The sequence below is a fragment of the Rattus norvegicus genome, chromosome X (genome assembly GCF_021556685.1).
Source record: "Rattus norvegicus strain SHRSP/BbbUtx chromosome X, alternate assembly SHRSP_T2T, whole genome shotgun sequence".
In the NCBI taxonomy this organism is placed as follows: domain Eukaryota; kingdom Metazoa; phylum Chordata; class Mammalia; order Rodentia; family Muridae; genus Rattus; species Rattus norvegicus.
The window spans coordinates 122,984,455-123,002,057 of record NC_141554.1 but is presented as its reverse complement, the minus strand read 5'-3'; the positions used below and the strand labels follow the sequence as shown (position 1 = coordinate 123,002,057).

At 40.6% G+C, this 17,603-nt stretch overlaps 1 protein-coding gene across 10 annotated transcripts in view; it reads left to right on the top strand.

The window, feature by feature from the left end:
- Window positions 1-16,515, top strand: part of LOC120099301 (uncharacterized) — a 53,591-nt gene extending 37,076 nt beyond the window's left edge. For 4 of the 10 annotated variants that reach the window (XM_087601169.1, XM_087601172.1, XM_087601171.1 and 1 more), the window contains 2 exons: window positions 1,092-1,270; window positions 13,002-16,509. In XM_087601169.1, coding sequence (XP_087457295.1) covers window positions 14,210-15,283 — 1,074 coding nt within the window. In that variant the 5' untranslated portion in view covers window positions 1,092-1,270; window positions 13,002-14,209 and the 3' untranslated portion in view covers window positions 15,284-16,509. Of the gene's footprint in view, window positions 1-1,091; window positions 1,271-13,001 lie in introns of all 10 variants that reach the window. The other 6 variants (XM_087601174.1, XM_087601173.1, XM_087601175.1 and 3 more) reach the window with 3 other exon arrangements.
- The last annotated feature ends 1,088 nt before the right edge of the window (window positions 16,516-17,603 follow it).

The following is a 17,603-nucleotide window of genomic DNA, read 5'->3' as shown; positions in this document are numbered from 1 at the left end:
TAGATGATTATTAATAAGTTCAGACAATTCTTAAAGCATTAGAGCCAGTCCCTTGCATTGAAAAGGATAAATTCAGCTATTATACATAAATTAGTTTATTTTAAAGAAATAGCCCAACAAGATATCAAATATGAACCCTCACAGAAACACATAAAACCAAAAATTCATTGTAGTGGTTTTAAAAATAGGAAAATCTTGTAGGATGATGTCATTATGCAGGTGAAGGCAGGTACAAAATAGAACAAGGCCTGTCACTGGATGAGAAGGAAAGATAGGCAGGAAAAAAGTTTTAGAGAAGAGGAGGAAACATGGGGGGGGGGGGGGAGTAGCATAGATGCGGATGGTAAGATTCTTCTCTGTACCTTTACAGGTTGTTATGAATATTCTTAAGGGATGGATGTGTACAGAATTTTGTGTATCTAGAGGAGCAAACTGTATATTCTCTAGGTGGGTAATTATCAATTGGATCAGAGGTTACTGTGTTGTATGTTCTTTCATGTAGTGATTTAATTGAATTTAAGACAGTGTGTGGTAGCTAGAGACACTTGACCGCCCAGAATTGGGATGTGTAGTCTGGCATGGTGGCAACCTGCCTTGGGAACTAGATGGGTAGAGAGATTGTTGCCAGGCTCAGAGAGTAGCCATTGGCAGTGTGATATGGAATAGAGCAAAGCAGGTGAGACACTTTGCTGTCTGAGATGAAGATATCTACCAGATATTATGGGGCACTATGGTGCCAGAACTTGTGCAGGATAAAAGACGGCATTTTTTATAATTTTACAGCAACAAGATCTGAAAACAACTCAATCATTGAACATATGGTCACATTTCAATAAGTTCAAAATGAGATGACCTCAGTTGTTAAAAAGCAAGGAATTGGCAAAGTAATTATATACAAGACCTGTTGTTTAAGAAAGACAATGACAATGGAAAGGGAATAACATTCGAAATGTAAATAAGAAATACTCAAGTTAAAAAAAATAAAATAAATAAATAAAAAGAAAAAAAAAGAAAGACAATGAGACAGGCTCTGCCTTCCAGAAGACCAGGTAGGTTACCCATGGACGTTTTCACTCTCTCTGTTCTTCCAGACCCAATCCTCAGGGCTGTCCCTAGCAGTGTCACAGAATACCAGCTTCAGCATACCGTCCTCCCTGTCCACATATCCTCTGGATCCTACAGACCATTCCCCCTTCATCACTGTATCCCAGCCTCAACTCAAGAGGACACCCTCCTGATCCACCATAGTTCATATCTGCCAGAAGACCAGGTAGGTTGCTTGTGGACCTTCTCTCTTGGTATTGCTGAATATACTAACCTGGGCTTGTATCTGTGGTCTCTTAGAGTCTATAGCAAATCTGTCTAAGACCATCTAGCTTTTAAAGTATCTATTGAGAAGACAGGCACAATTCTAAATAGGTTTGGTGGCTGCACATGGGATGGATCCCCAGGTGGTGCAGTCTCTGACCTTTCCTTGGTGTTTTTCCCTTGAAACTTTTAATATTCTTTCTTTATTCTTGTGTATTTAGTGTTTTGATTATATTTTGCATATTTTCATGGGATATTATATGTATTTACATTTTAAATGTTATTGCCTTACCTGGTTCCACCCTCTCCCATCCCTCCTTCCCCTGCTTCTATGAAGATGTTCTTCTTCCCACCAACCCACTCCCACCTCAACACCCTGGCATTCCCCTACACCAGGGAAACAAGTCTTCACAGGACCATGAGCTTCTTTCCCATCGATGCCAGACAATGCCATCCTCTGCTACATATGAGGATGAAGCCATGAATCCCTCCACGTGTACTCTTTGGTTGGTGATTTAGTCCCTAGGAGCTCTGGGGGGGTCTGGTTGACTGACATTATTGTTCTTCCTATGGGGTTGTAAACCCCTTCAGCTCTCCCAGTTCTTCCAACTCCTCCACTGGAGTCCCCTGATGGTTAGCTGCAATCATCCTCATCTATTTAAGTAGGGCTCTGGCAGAGCCTCTCAGGAGTCCATACCAGGATCCTGTCAGCAAGCACTTCTTGGCATCAGCAATAGTGTAATAGTGATTGGGTTTGGTGGCTGCACATGAGATGGATCCCCAGGTGGTACAGTCTCTGGATGGCCTTTCGTTCAGTCCCCACTCTACTCTTTGTACCTGTATTTCCTCACATGAGTATTTTGTTCCCCCTTCTAAAAATAACTGAAACATCCACATTTTTTCTTCCTTCTTCTTGAGCTTGGTATAATCTGTGAATTGTATCTTGTGTATTCTGAGCTTTTGGGCTAATAACCACTTATCAGCAAGTGCATACCATTATGTGGCATTGGGACCTGCTTTTCCTGTTGAATCTATTTGGTTTCTATATGTTTCTTGTACCTTCATATGCATTGCTTTCTCTAGGCTAGAAAATTTTTCTTCTATGATTTTGGGCACACCATACCCAGTATTTATACATACAAAAGCACACTTCAACATCAAGGACAGATATTACCTTGGGGTAGAGGATAGATATTTGGATTTTTCAACAAATCTAATACTCAAGATGCTCCCTATTACTGCAACAGAACACGACCTGGAGCCTCCCTTCCCACTGGTCCATGTCTCCTGTGTCTCCAGAGGGTGCCTTCTAGGCTTCCCCTTCCCCCAGCCTCCAATACCAGCAAGAACTGTCCCTTGAACAAACCAGCTGAGGAGGCAAGTAAAACAGGAAATACATAGTCAGCGCACTTTCTGAAAATCCAGAGAGGAAACAGAAAGGAATAAAACACCCACCCAACAAAGACAACCCCAGAAATCAGCCCCTAGACTTATAATCACCCTAAATCCAGATGCCTAGACACCAGAGGAGGAGCATAATCAAAAACATCCCAGGCAATATGTCTCCACCAGAGCCTAGCTATCCTATTACTGCAGGTCCTGAATATTTCAATATAGCTGAAACACAAGAAAAGGACCTTTAAGGCAATTATAAGAAGATGATAATGGTTCTTAAAAAGGAAATTAATGACTTCCTTAACGAAATTCAGGTAATCACTAACAAACACTTGGAAGAAATAAATATGATATTTTTAAAGAGCCAAGAAAAAACAATAGTTGAAGGAAACAAAACTTTTCAAGCACTTAAAATGAAAAACAAAGAATTAATAAAGAAAACACAAGCAGAGGAAATTCTGGAAATGAAAAATTTAGGAATGAGAAAAGGATCTACAGAGGCAAGCTTTATCAACAGAATAAAAAATGGAAGAAAGAATCTCAGGCATTGAAGGTATGATAGAAGAAATGGAACCATCAGTCAAAGAAAATGTTAAATCTAAAAAATTCCTGACACAAAGCATCCAGGGAATCTGGGACACTATGAAAAAAACAAACCTAAAAATAATAGAAATAAATGAAGGATAATAATTCCAGCTCAAAGGTCCAGGGGACTTTTTAAACAAAATCATAGAAGAATTTCTAACCTAAAGAAAGAGATGACTATCAAGGTACAAGAAGCATACAAAAATCCAAACCAAATAGATTCAATGAGAAAGCAGGTATCCAAGCCAATAATAATCAAAACACTGAACATAAAGTAAAGTAAAAATATTAAAAGCTTCAAGAGAAAAAGATCAAGTAACACATAAAGGCAAGTCTACTAAAATTAAGGCAAGTCTACTAAAATTACACCTGGGTTCTCAATGGATACTCTAAAAGCCAGAAGGCCTTGGACAGATGTGCTGCAGACTCTAAGGAACCACAGATACGAGCCCAGATTAGCAAAACTTTCAATTACCAGAGATGGAGAAACAAGATACTTTATGACAAAGTCAAATTTAAACAATATCTACAAATCCAGGCCTACAGAAGGACCCAAGGTGAGTCACTACACCCACTATAACACAGGAACTAAATCATCTGACATCAGCAAAACAAAGAAATGTCCTCTCCCCTCTCCCCTCTTATCATTATCACCACCAACAACAGCAACAATAACAACAAAATAGCATGAATTAACAATCATTAGTCATTGATACCCTGTTGCCTGTGTCCTCCTTCCTGCCTGGAGTATCCTTTGGGGGCAGTGGTTGAGAAGGTGCAGAATCAAAAGCTCAGATTCTGGGAGCAGTAGCAGTTCCTGATTGGCTGTCATTGTCTGCCTCACCAATCTCTAGACTCTCAGTCAGGCTTTATTTTGCCCTCTTGTGGAAGTTACCTCCACAGCTGTGTGGGACCCACTAGCTGTTTACCAAGGTTTATGTAGAAGTAGCCATCGCCTTGTCAGTGAGGCCTGCTGTTCCTCTCAATACCAATAGTCTTAATTTTACAATAAAAAGACACAGAGTAACACTGGGGAGTAACATGGGGAAACTGGATCCATCCTTCTGTATACAAAAGCATCACTCAACATCAAAGATAGACATCACCTTAGGGTAAAGAGTTAGAAAAAGACATTCCAATCAGATGGATCAAAGTAGCAAGATACTATAACCAATTCAATATCAAACAAAATAGACTTCAAACCAAATTTAATTAAAAGAGATGGGGAAGGACACTACATAATTATTAAAGAAGTAACCACCAGATGACATTTCAACTCTTAACATGAGAGCACAGAAGGGCACCGACTTCTGTAAAAGAAACACAACTACAGGTAAAATCACATATTATTTCTCACATACTGATAGTATGAGACTTAAGTACTCCACTATCACCAAGGCATAGATCATCCAGGCAAAAAGTAAACAAAGAAATACTGGAACTAACAGATGTTATAAACCAAAAGGTCCTAACTGATATTTACAGAATATTTTACCCAAACACACACAAAAACAAATACCACTTCTCAGCACCTCATACAATTTTCTCCAAAATTGGCTACACATTCAGGCACAAAGCAAGTCTAAATAGATACAAGAAAATTGAAATAACTCCCTGAATCCTATCGGACCACCATGGTTTAAAACCAGATATCAATAACAACAGAAACAATAGCATACACCCTCATGGAAACTGAACAATGCCCATCTGAATGACTACTGGGTCAAGGTATAAATAAAGAAATTAGTAACTTCCTAGAATTCAATGAAAATATGTAGGATTAGGTGCCCCCCCCCCCTCCAACACAGGGCTCAGGCTGCTGGGACGCTGGACATGGGAAGTTTGACAGGCTTACCCCATGCCACCGCTGGTTGGTTGTAGGGCTGTGAGAAGCTGCTGGACACCGCTCTGGGGGTAAGTAAAGTCTGAGCATGGGAAACAACTGGCGCTGGTTCAGGATTCCCTGGGCCTGTAAGGAGGCCGGGCCATGTTCTTAAGCTCTTGGGCATCCAGGCATCACTTTGGTGCCTCAGAAGAGCTGAGAATAGAGTGGGGGTCCTCAGGGCTAGATCTATTCCCGGGCTGAGGGGAAAAGAGGGGGAGGGCTCTGGCTGGTTCTTCAGGGGAAGAGTCTTTGGCTGGACTGTGTGGGCTGCAGGCTTGGGCTTGGTGGTGGCCACTGCTGGGAGCACAGGGAGTCCTTCTGCCGGAGATGAGATTGTACCTCTGTAGGAGAAGGGCTTCTCTATGGCTCCCCATGGTGGATCCCATGAAAAGAGGCAGTCCATGGTCTCAAGGCATTTATTGTCATGGCAGAAGTAAGATGAATGAAACCGTACCCCACTTCTCAGAGTTAGCCTGACATTAAATACCTTTTGCAGGGAGGAGTGTCTGGGAAGGGAAAGTCATTGCCCAAGCCTCCAGATCTTTAGGTCCTCATTGTAATAGAGATCTGTCTTGAGCCTACATGACCTGTAGTCACATCCTCTACATATGAAGGGTCTTGGGGTGTTGCCCTTATGTGAGTGATGGTCACAAATCTGGGGGTGGGAGGGGCTGCAGGCTTCTGACCTGCCTTGTTTCCTGGGAGCCAGGCAAAGCAGCTACCATCCCTTTCAGAGTCTCCAGGACTCAAACCTCAACCAGGAACCAGGGTGTCTTTCAGTGCCCCACAAAAATGAATGCAAAACATACCCAAAATTATGGTCATGATGAAAACTGCTCTAAGAGGAAAGTTCATAGCACTAAGTGCCTATAAAAATACTAGCAATTTAACAACACTCTTGAAAGCTCTAGAACAAAAAAAATGAGGACAGCCAGGAGGAGTAGGTGGCAAGAGATAATCAAACCGAGGGCTGAAATCAGTAAAGTAGAAACAGAAGAATACAAAGAGTCAGTCAAACAAAGAGCTGGCTCTTTGAGGAAATTCCAAACTAAGAGGCAGAGAATATCCAAATTAACAATATCAGAAACAAACCAAGAGCAGAGCAACAGACACAAAGAAAATCCAGAGAATCATAAGGATATACTTTAACAACCTGTATTCAACCACTACCTAGCAGAGAAAGCCTAGGTACAGCAGGAGTCAGCAGGAGGGACTAGCAAGAATGCCAGGAGTTCTGGGCTATGATTCTCTGAGCAAAGCTAAGATCAGCAAAGACCAGAGAGCAAGTGTTGTACAGCTAGCTGTATAGCAAGCAAAGCTCAGCCTCAGTCACTGTCTGCGGAGTCCTTTCTCTATCTCTCCAAACATCACAGGTCTTGCCTCAGCATGTGTCTTGCCTCAGTAAATGGCTCCACATGACATCACTCTGCCAATCAGCTCAAGTATAAGGAGGTGACAAGAAGCTGCAGAACACCACCAGAATGGTTTTGGTGCATTTCCTTCTATGGAGTCCTGACAAATAGAGCTCACCTACACAATATATTGAGGATCAATAAATGTGTGTTGTTAGCAAAGAATCCTCCATCACGTGTTCTTTCACACGCTTGCTTTAGTACAACACAGACCATCCTTTCTCCTGTGTCTGCTTCAGCAAAACATTCCTTCATGAGTCTGCCTTAGCCTTTCATCTTGCCCACTTCAGGCAAAGACACTTTCACCTGTTTGCCCCAGCAACACACCCTCCAACACAACTGACTTTCCAAAGAACCCTTAAGTTTCTTCTTCAGATGCCAAAATATCGCCTTCATGACAAAAGTTTTGGAGGGATCATGGATACAAGTGGCATATCTAAACAATCATAAAGGCAATTTACAGCAAGCCAATACTCAACATCAAATGTAGAGAAACTCAAAATAATTTCACTAAAATCAGGAACAAGACAAGGCTGTTTACTCCATATCTATTCAACATAGTACTTGAAGTTCTAGCAGGAGCAAATAAAACAACTAAAGGGGATCAGGGTGATACAAATTGGAAAGGAAGAATCAGTGTATCAATTTGTACTTGATATGATAACGTACATAAGCGACTCCAAAAGTTCTACTAGGGAACTCTTACAGCTGATAAACTCCTGCACCAAAGTAGCTTCATACAAATTCAACTAAAAAAATTAGTAGCCCTCCTGTATACATATGACAAATGAGCTAAGAAAAAAATCAGAGAAACAACACCCTTCACAATAGCCATAAATAGTACAGAATACCTTGGTGTAACTCTAACCAAGCAAGTAAAAGCCCTATATAATAAGAACTTCAAGTTTCTGGTGGAGAAGGAAAGCATCTTCAACAAATAGTGCTGGTCAAACTGGATGTTGGCAGGCAGAGGAATGCAAAGATACATACTTATCATTCTTCATAAAATCCAAGACTAAATTGATCAAACACCTCCACATAAAACCACCCACTCCTCTCTCACAGATCTGATAGAAGAGAAAACAGGGAATAGCCTTGACCACATTGGCACAGATGACAACTTTCTGAATGGGAACACTAAGAACAACAATTAATAAATGTGACATCATGAAACTGAGAAGCTTCTGTAAGGCAAAGTACACTGTAGAGGGCCGCAATAACATTTGCCACCACTAGATGGCGTTGGCTTCCACTGCACCCCACGTGGAAGGCCAGGATAGCCTCCGCCATTACAAGATGGCGCCAGCCTTTGCCGCGCCAGCCGGCCCCCTTTCAGGAAGTTAACTGTGCGCATGTGCAAGAGTGCCTTCGTGCCAGGTCTTTGCCCACTCCGGGGTGTGCCTTATGAGATCATGGGTAAACAACCAATCAGGTGTGGGTGCGCCGCACTAGGGTTTTATAAGCACGCCATGTTGGCGCGGCGGGCGCTTCCTCTTCTAAGATTAAAATACAGTTTGGTCATAGCAAGGATTTCTAATGTCCGCGTGCTTCTTGCCGGAGGAAAGTCGCGCGCCGGACAGTACACCATCAATCCAACAAAGCAGCAGCCTACAAGTAGGGAAAAGGTTTTTCAGCTCCACATTAGATATCCAACATCTACAAAGAACTCAAGAAAGTAGACATCAAAAAAATCAAATTAAGAATGGTGTTTTGGAGAATTAAAATTTCTAAAGAGAGAATGTTCTGTAAAAGAATCTCAATTGGTCAGAAACAAGGAAATGCTTAACATCTTAGTCATCAGGGAAATGAGAAGCAAAACTAGTTTGACCAGCTGTCTGGAAGGGGTTTAGACAAACTGAAGTACCTGGAAAGAACCCACTCCAGTATATTGAGCTGCCTGCAGGCTGTACAATTGCTCCAAGTTCCTGGCTTTATGACCTGTCACCCTTGCTGAGGTAGGCCTTGGTGACACAGCTGTCACTGAGTCATTTCTGTTCCTGTAAGTCACCCTTCACCCATACTCCTGTAAGTAAGCCCAATAAAACTGGTTGGTTCACTGAGTGGGACTTTGGTGGTTTCCATACCTTAGACAGTCATGGGCTTTCTATCTGGGGTGAGTCCAGATAACATGACCTAATATTTTTATATTTAGAAGAATCAACAAAGTAATCTGCTTATTAAAATGAAAATAGTATATACATTTAGTAATATGAGAGCTATCAGGAATAAACTAACACATTGAACAACGAGAGTAGTTAGACTGTGTGGTTTAATACCATTTAATTTAACATAAATTTGCATATGTACATATAAATTGCATATATGCCAACATTTAAAATAGTTTATGTGTATGAACATTTTGCATGTCTGGTAGCCACAGAGACCAGAAGAAGATGTCAGATACCCTGGAACTGGGTTATAGACTGTTGTGAGCCAACATGTGAATGCTGGGAATCACACCCAGGACCTTCAAAAAAGCAGCAAGTGCTCTTAACTGCTGAGTCATCTTTTCAGTCCCATATGACAACATTTGGAAGCATGTGAGGCATGTGCTACTATGCCTGGTTTTATGTGACTTGGAATTACAATCAGGGCTTGTGCGTGCTAGGTAGGTGTTCTACCAACTGTGCCTTTTCCTTTCTTACACAACTCTTTTCTGTTTATGTGTATAATGTACTGTCTCATTGAAGTCATTTAGAAAGTACATATTTACAAATCAAATTATTAAGAATTTAAAGTAGTGACAGTATTAAGTCACATCTGGGACCTTGGAAGGAACAGATCCTGTGTGATTTTAAGGTTTTACTTCCTGAAAGCTCGTTTGTGACCTAATAATGGTGTGTGTGAGAGGGCTGCTTCTAGATACCATTAGCAAGAGACACACATGAAACCACCAGCTACACGGCAGGTTAGTACACCATGCTTAAGTGGGACTGACTGCGTTTCTTGCTCCAGGCTTTTCTCCACAAAGCTGAAAGCTTAACTAAGTATATGTCTGGAATTACACTCTGGCTTCCACTGCTTCTAGGAGCTAGTGTGTGTTAGAGGTCCAATACTGATACAATTAATTTTTTAAAATTGTGTATTTGTGGACTGACTCTGTGATCTCTTATTAGTAACTCCAATTGTGTTTTAGACAGATGGATCTGACAGGAGAATGTTTAGTAAGAGCTTTTTCCAACTGTGTTCAATTTTCTCTTCCTTGCTCTGGAGGTAATTTTGAACACTTTTGATTTCAGTATCTTGTAAAATTCTGTTCTAAAAGTTTTGCTACCTTTTTTTGCAGTGCATAGGAAAAACCCAGTGTCTTTACACAGTACAGTGAAGCCTTTCTTCTGCTGAGCTACCTCTACACGCCTTGGTGATTTTTGCTTGATTCTATTTGTTTTGGTTTTAGAAAGGGTCACTATGTAGCCGAAACAGATTTGGAACCCCCTACATAACATAAACTTACCTAGAATTGGCTAGGTACTTAACTCTACGCCCCTTTAAGACTAAGATTGTTCAAGCAGTCTTGACATTTGTGATCCTCCTGCGTGGGCCTTGGCCTCTGCTCTAAGAGTGCTGGGATCCTAGGCATGTACCACCACTTCCAAATAAGATTGCTGCTGTCTACTATAGTGTTCCTTATACCAGTTCTAGAACATGCCATTCAAGTCCCTGGCTTGTGGGTCTGGAAATTCTTCAGTTGTATGCAGTTCATGGCAGCTTTCTTGATCTGTACTTCTGTCTCGGGGAGTTAAGTGCAGGATCCAATAAGAGTGGGCAGCAGAAATGATAGAAGTTCCTGAAGTTAAGAACTGCCAAGTTGAAGGCTCTGGGGAGAGACGTGGAGTCACAGTGCCAGAAAGCTGAGTAACTTGAGTGGTGTTTAAAAAAAGGAAAAGATAATGGAAAATGGTTGAATAGAAATTAGGGACTCTTAAAAAGTCTAAAGAAATCTAGTCAATATTATTCTGGATATATTAAAGAAAAAACGCCAATCAAGTTAAAATTTGTGGCATATTTTTAAGGTACACACTTAGGTTATTTAATGGTTTTCCTTAGCATGTATAACATTACACAATATAGTCATTCAGAATAATTGCTGTGTTTAGAAAATAGAAATTTATAGTGTAGTATGAATTATTTATTTTATTATTAATTGTAGTAAAATAAACAGAGCATCATATTTACCACATTAGCAATTTTAGTGTGCAGTTAGACAGTGTTAAGTACAAGCATATAATTGTACAGTAAATCTCCAGTGCTGTTTTTATCTTGAGAAAATAAACTGTACTCATTAAGTAACTCCTCATTCTCATCCTGATTCCTGATAATGACTATCCAGTCCTCTGAAGCTATGCATTTGACTCTTTTAGATACTTCACATAAGGAACCATACAACATGTGTATTTGAGGGGCTGCCTTATTTCATTTGGCATAATGTCCTTAAGATTTACCCACATGGTATCTATCATATGACAGTATTTCTTTCCTTAAAAATGGAATAATATTCCAATTATGTATATATCATATTTTGTTTTTCTGTGGTACATATGTGGAACATACAAGGTACTCCCATTTCTTGGCTATTGTGAACAGTGCTGTTATGAACATGGGAATTCACATTTGTGCATTTCTGGCTCATATGGTAGTTATATGGTCAGTTCAGAAAAGAAATTAACAGAGCTTAGTTCCAAAACCATTTTAAAAGCCCACCAGCAATGCATGAATGATAAGTACTTTGAATTCTTGCTATTTTTTAGAGAGTTGCCATTATTTTTGACAGGCTATAATCATATTTCACTATGGTTTTGATTTGCACATGCCAGTATATGTTCTTTGATGAAATGTTATTTCTTTCCCACACTTTCTACTGTTTGGTTTTGTTGCTATTTAGTGTGCGTTAGAGTTACCATCGCTGTGCTGAAACAGCATGACCAAAAGCAGATTGGGGAGGAAAGGATATATTTGGCTTATACTTCATCTGTTCTTCATCATCAAAGAAAGTGTCCAGACAGGAAGTCAAACCAAGCAGGAACTTGCGGGCAGGAGCTGATGCAGAACCCATGGATGGATGCTGCTTACTGGGTTCCTCCTCCTGGCTTACTCAGCTTTCTTTCTTTCTTTCTTTCTTTCTTTCTTTCTTTCTTTCTTTCTTTCTTTCTTTCTTTCCTTCTTTCCTTCTTTCCTTCTTTCCTTCTTTCCTTCTTTCCTTCTTTCCTTCTTCCTTCCATTTTTACTAAATAGGGTATTTCTTCTTTACATATCAAATGTTATTCCCTTTCCGGGTTTCCTGTCCATTAGCCCCCTAATCCCTCCCCTTCCCTCCCCTTCTACAGAAAGCAGGAGCACCAACCCAGGGATGGCACCACCCACTAAAGACAGGAACCTTCCCCATCATTCACTAATTAAGAAAATATCCTACAGCTGTATCTTATGTTGGCATTTTATCAATTGAGGTTCTTTCCTTTCAGAGAACTCTAGCTTGTGTTAAGTTGACATAAAACTAACTAGAACACTGTTTATCATTGGAGGAAGTCAGAAAAGGAACCCAAACAGGGCAGGAACTGAGGAGGACTTCACATATATCCATTCACATGCAAAATCCCACAGCTCCTGATGGTTATGGTGAAATTTTGCTTACTGGCTTGTTCATTATGGCTTGCTTAGCCTCCTTTCTTATAGAACCTAGGACCACCAGCCCAAGGGTGGCACCACCCAAAATTGACTAAACCCTCCCTTGATAATTAGTAATTAAGAAAATGCTCTACAGGTTTCCATGTGGCCCAATCTGATGGAGGCATATTCTCAGACCAGTCTCCCTCCTTCTCTCCAATAACTACAGTCATGTCAATTTGACATAAAATACCCAACATAGTGGTGGGGTGGAATGGGTGTTTGCATGTGAATGCATGCATATGGAGGCCTCCTCAGGAATTCCATCTATGTTTTTGGAAACAGGGACTCTCATTGGTCTAGAACACACCAGTTAGGCTAGACTTGTTGACCAGTGAACCCCAGGGACCTTATTGTCTCTGTTTTCGTAGCACTGGGATTGCAGATATGTGCTGCTATGCTCCATGGTATGTATATGTATATGCATATGTATATGTGTGTGTGTTATATAGCAAACCAATGAATTATTAACAGGTATATGTGTGGGGGTATTAGCATGGTGTATGGATGACTTAAAAGAGCTGCATCGCATCTCCAGATAGCACACTCTAACATGTGAAGAACTACTGCATCTCCAGATAGCACACTCTAACATGTGAAGAGCTACTTGCAGACAACTCGGATAGTTAGACTATCTTCTCTGCAGTTCTGTAGTCCTGAGTCTTTCTAGCAGTTCTTTTTTAAACAATATTTTATTTTACTATTTCTATTGATTATTTTATTTATTGACATGTAAAATATTGTCCCCCTTACAGGTCTCCCCTCTGCAAAGGGACCCCTAGTCCATTTTGCACAAAGCTCAAGTCCAATTGGGTCAAGGACCTCAACATAAAATCAAATACACTCAAACTAATAGAAGAGAAAGTGGGCAAGAACCTCGGACACATGGACACTGGGGAAAATTTCCTGAACAGAATACCAATGGATATACTCTAAGATCAAGAATCGACAAATGTGACCTCATAAAACTGCAAAGCTTCTGTAGGTCAAAGGACACTGTCATTAGGACAAATGGCAACCAACAGACTGGTAAAAGATATTTACCAATCCTACATCTGATAGAGGGCTAATACCCAATATATACAAAGAACTCAAGAAGGTAGACTCCAGAGAGTCAAATAACCCTATTAAAAATGGGGTACAAAGCTAAACAAAGAGTTCCCAGCTGAGGAATATCGAATGGCTAAGAAACACCGAATGAAATGTTCAACATCCTTATTCATCAGGGAAATGCAAATCAAAACGACATCAAGATACCACCTGGAGACCCGGTGAGAAAGAGACCCAACCGCCTGGTCAGGTGGGCACTCCTGAGGCGCCAGAGCGGAAGAGACCACCAACACTGCTCACCCCTGCCCACATCCCTGGCCCAAGAGGAAACTGTATAAGGCCTCTGGGCTCCCGTGGGGGAGGGCCCAGGAGCGGCAGGACCCCTGCCAGAGACACCGCCGGACCCTGAAGGAAACAGACCGGATAAACAGTTCTCTGCACCCAAATCCCGTGGGAGGGAGAGCTAAACCTTCAGAGAGGCAGACAAGCCTGGGAAACCAGAAGAGACTGCTCCCTGCACACACATCTCGGACGCCAGAGGAAAAAGCCAAAGACCATCTGGAACCCTGGTGCACTGAAGCTCCCGGAAGGGGCGGCACAGGTCTTCCTGGTTGCTGCCACTGCAGAGAGCCCCTGGGCAGCACCCCACGAGCAAACCTGAGCCTCGGGACCACAGGTAAGACCAAATTTTCTGCTGCAAGAAAGCTGCCTGGTGAACTCAAGACACAGGCCCACAGGAACAGCTGAAGACCTGTAGAGAGGAAAAACTACACGCCCGAAAGCAGAACACTCTGTCCCCATAACTGACTGAAAGAGAGGAAAACAGGTCTACAGCACTCCTGACACACAGGCTTATAGGACAGTCTAGCCACTGTCAGAAATAGCAGAACAAAGTAACACTAGAGATAATCTGATGGCGAGAGGCAAGCGCAGGAACCCAAGCAACAGAAACCAAGACTACATGCCATCATCGGAGACCAATTCTCCCACCAAAACAAACATGGAATATCCAAACACACCAGAAAAGCAAGATCTAGTTTCAAAATCATATTTGATCATGATGCTGGAGGACTTCAAGAAAGACCTGAACACACTTAGGGAAGCACAGGAAAACATTAATGAACAAGTAAAAGCCTACAGAGAGGATTCGCAAAAATCCCTGAAAGAATTCCAGGAAAACACAATCAAACAGTTGAAGGAATTAAAAATGGAAATAGAAGCAATCAAGAAAGAACACATGGAAACAACCCTGGATATAGAAAACCAAAAGAAGAGACAAGGAGCTGTAGATACAAGCTTCACCAACAGAATACAAGAGATGGAAGAGAGAATCTCAGGAGCGGAAGATTCCATAGAAATCATTGACTCAACTGTCAAAGATAATGTAAAGCAGAAAAAGCTACTGGTCCAAAACATACAGGAAATCCAGGACTCAATGAGAAGATCAAACCTAAGGATAATAGGTATAGAAGAGAGTGAAGACTCCCAGCTCAAAGGACCAGTAAATATCTTCAACAAAATCATAGAAGAAAACTTCCCTAACCTAAAAAAAGAGATACCCATAGACATACAAGAAGCCTACAGAATTCCAAATAGATTGGACCAGAAAAGAAACACCTCCCGTCACATAATTGTCAAAACACCAAACGCACAAAATAAAGAAAGAATATTAAAAGCAGTAAGGGAAAAAGGTCAAGTAACATATAAAGGGAGACCTATCAGAATCACACCAGACTTCTCACCAGAAACTATGAAGGCCAGAAGATCCTGGACTGATGTTATACAGACCCTAAGAGAACACAAATGCCAGCCCAGATTACTGTATCCAGCAAAACTCTCAATTAACATTGATGGAGAAACCAAGATATTCCATGACAAAACCAAATTTACACAATATCTTTCTACAAATCCAGCACTACAAAGGATAATAAATGGTAAAGCCCAACATAAGGAGGCAAGCTATACCCTAGAAGAAGCAAGAAACTAATCGTCTTGGCAACAAAACAAAGAGAATGAAAGCACACAAACATAACCTCACATCCAAATATGAATATAACGGGAAGCAATAATCACTATTCCTTAATATCTCTCAATATCAATGGCCTCAACTCCCCAATAAAAAGACATAGATTAACAAACTGGATACGCAACGAGGACCCTGCATTCTGCTGCCTACAGGAAACACACCTCAGAGACAAAGACAGACACTACCTCAGAGTGAAAGGCTGGAAAACAACTTTCCAAGCAAATGCTCAGAAGAAGCAAGCTGGAGTAGCCATTCTAATATCAAATAAAATCAATTTCCAACTAAAAGTCATCAAAAAAGATAAGGAAGGACACTTCATATTCATCAAAGGAAAAATCAACCAAGATGAACTCTCAATCCTAAATATCTATGCCCCAAATACAAGGGCACCTACATACGTAAAAGAAACCTTACTAAAGCTCAAAACACACATTGCACCTCACACAATAATAGTGGGAGATTTCAACACCCCACTCTCATCAATGGACAGATCATGGAAACAGAAATTAAACAGTGATGTCGACAGACTAAGAGAAGTCATGAGCCAAATGGACTTAACGGATATTTATAGAACATTCTATCCTAAAGCAAAAGGATATACCTTCTTCTCAGCTCCTCATGGTACTTTCTCCAAAATTGACCATATAATTGGTCAAAAAACGGGCCTCAACAGGTACAGAAAGATAGAAATAATCCCATGCGTGCTATCGGACCACCACGGCCTAAAACTGGTCTTCAATAACAATAAGGGAAGAATGCCCACATATACGTGGAAATTGAACAATGCTCTACTAAATGATAACCTGGTCAAGGAAGAAATAAAGAAAGAAATTAAAAACTTTTTAGAATTTAATGAAAATGAAGATACAACATACTCAAACTTATGGGACACAATGAAAGCTGTGCTAAGAGGAAAACTCATAGCGCTGAGTGCCTGCAGAAAGAAACAGGAAAGAGCATATGTCAGCAGCTTGACAGCACACCTAAAAGCTCTAGAACAAAAAGAAGCAAATACACCCAGGAGGAGTAGAAGGCAGGAAATAATCAAACTCAGAGCTGAAATCAACCAAGTAGAAACAAAAAGGACCATAGAAAGAATCAACAGAACCAAAAGTTGGTTCTTTGAGAAAATCAACAAGATAGATAAACCCTTAGCCAGACTAACGAGAGGACACAGAGAGTGTGTCCAAATTAACAAAATCAGAAATGAAAAGAGAGAGATAACTACAGATTCGGAGGAAATTCAAAAAATCATCAGATCTTACTATAAAAACCTATATTCAACAAAATTTGAAAATCTTCAGGAAATGGACAATTTCCTAGACAGATACCAGGTATCGAAGTTAAATCAGGAACAGATAAACCAGTTAAACAACCCCATAACTCCTAAGGAAATAGAAGCAGTCATTAAAGGTCTCCCAACCAAAAAGAGCCCAGGTCCAGACGGGTTTAGTGCAGAATTCTATCAAACCTTCATAGAAGACCTCATACCAATATTATCCAAACTATTCCACAAAATTGAAACAGATGGAGCCCTACCGAATTCCTTCTACGAAGCCACAATTACTCTTATACCTAAACCACACAAAGACACAACAAAGAAAGAGAACTTCAGACCAATTTCCCTTATGAATATCGACGCAAAAATACTCAATAAAATTCTGGCAAACCGAATTCAAGAGCACATCAAAACAATCATCCACCATGATCAAGTAGGCTTCATCCCAGGCATGCAGGGATGGTTTAATATACGGAAAACCATCAACGTGATCCATTATATAAACAAACTGAAAGAACAGAACCACATGATCATTTCATTAGATGCTGAGAAATCATTTGACAAAATTCAACACCCCTTCATGATAAAAGTCCTGGAAAGAATAGGAATTCAAGGCCCATACCTGAACATAGTAAAAGCCATATACAGCAAACCAGTTGCTAACATTAAACTAAATGGAGAGAAACTTGAAGCAATCCCACTAAAATCAGGGACTAGACAAGGCTGCCCACTCTCTCCCTACTTATTCAATATAGTTCTCGAAGTTCTAGCCAGAGCAATCAGACAACAAAAGGAGATCAAAGGGATACAGATCGGAAAAGAAGAGGTCAAAATATCACTATTTGCAGATGACATGATAGTATATTTAAGTGATCCCAAAAGGTCCACCAGAGAACTACTAAAGCTGATAAACAACTTCAGCAAAGTGGCTGGGTATAAAATTAACTCAAATAAATCAGTTGCCTTCCTCTATACAAAAGAGAAACAAGCCGAGAAAGAAAT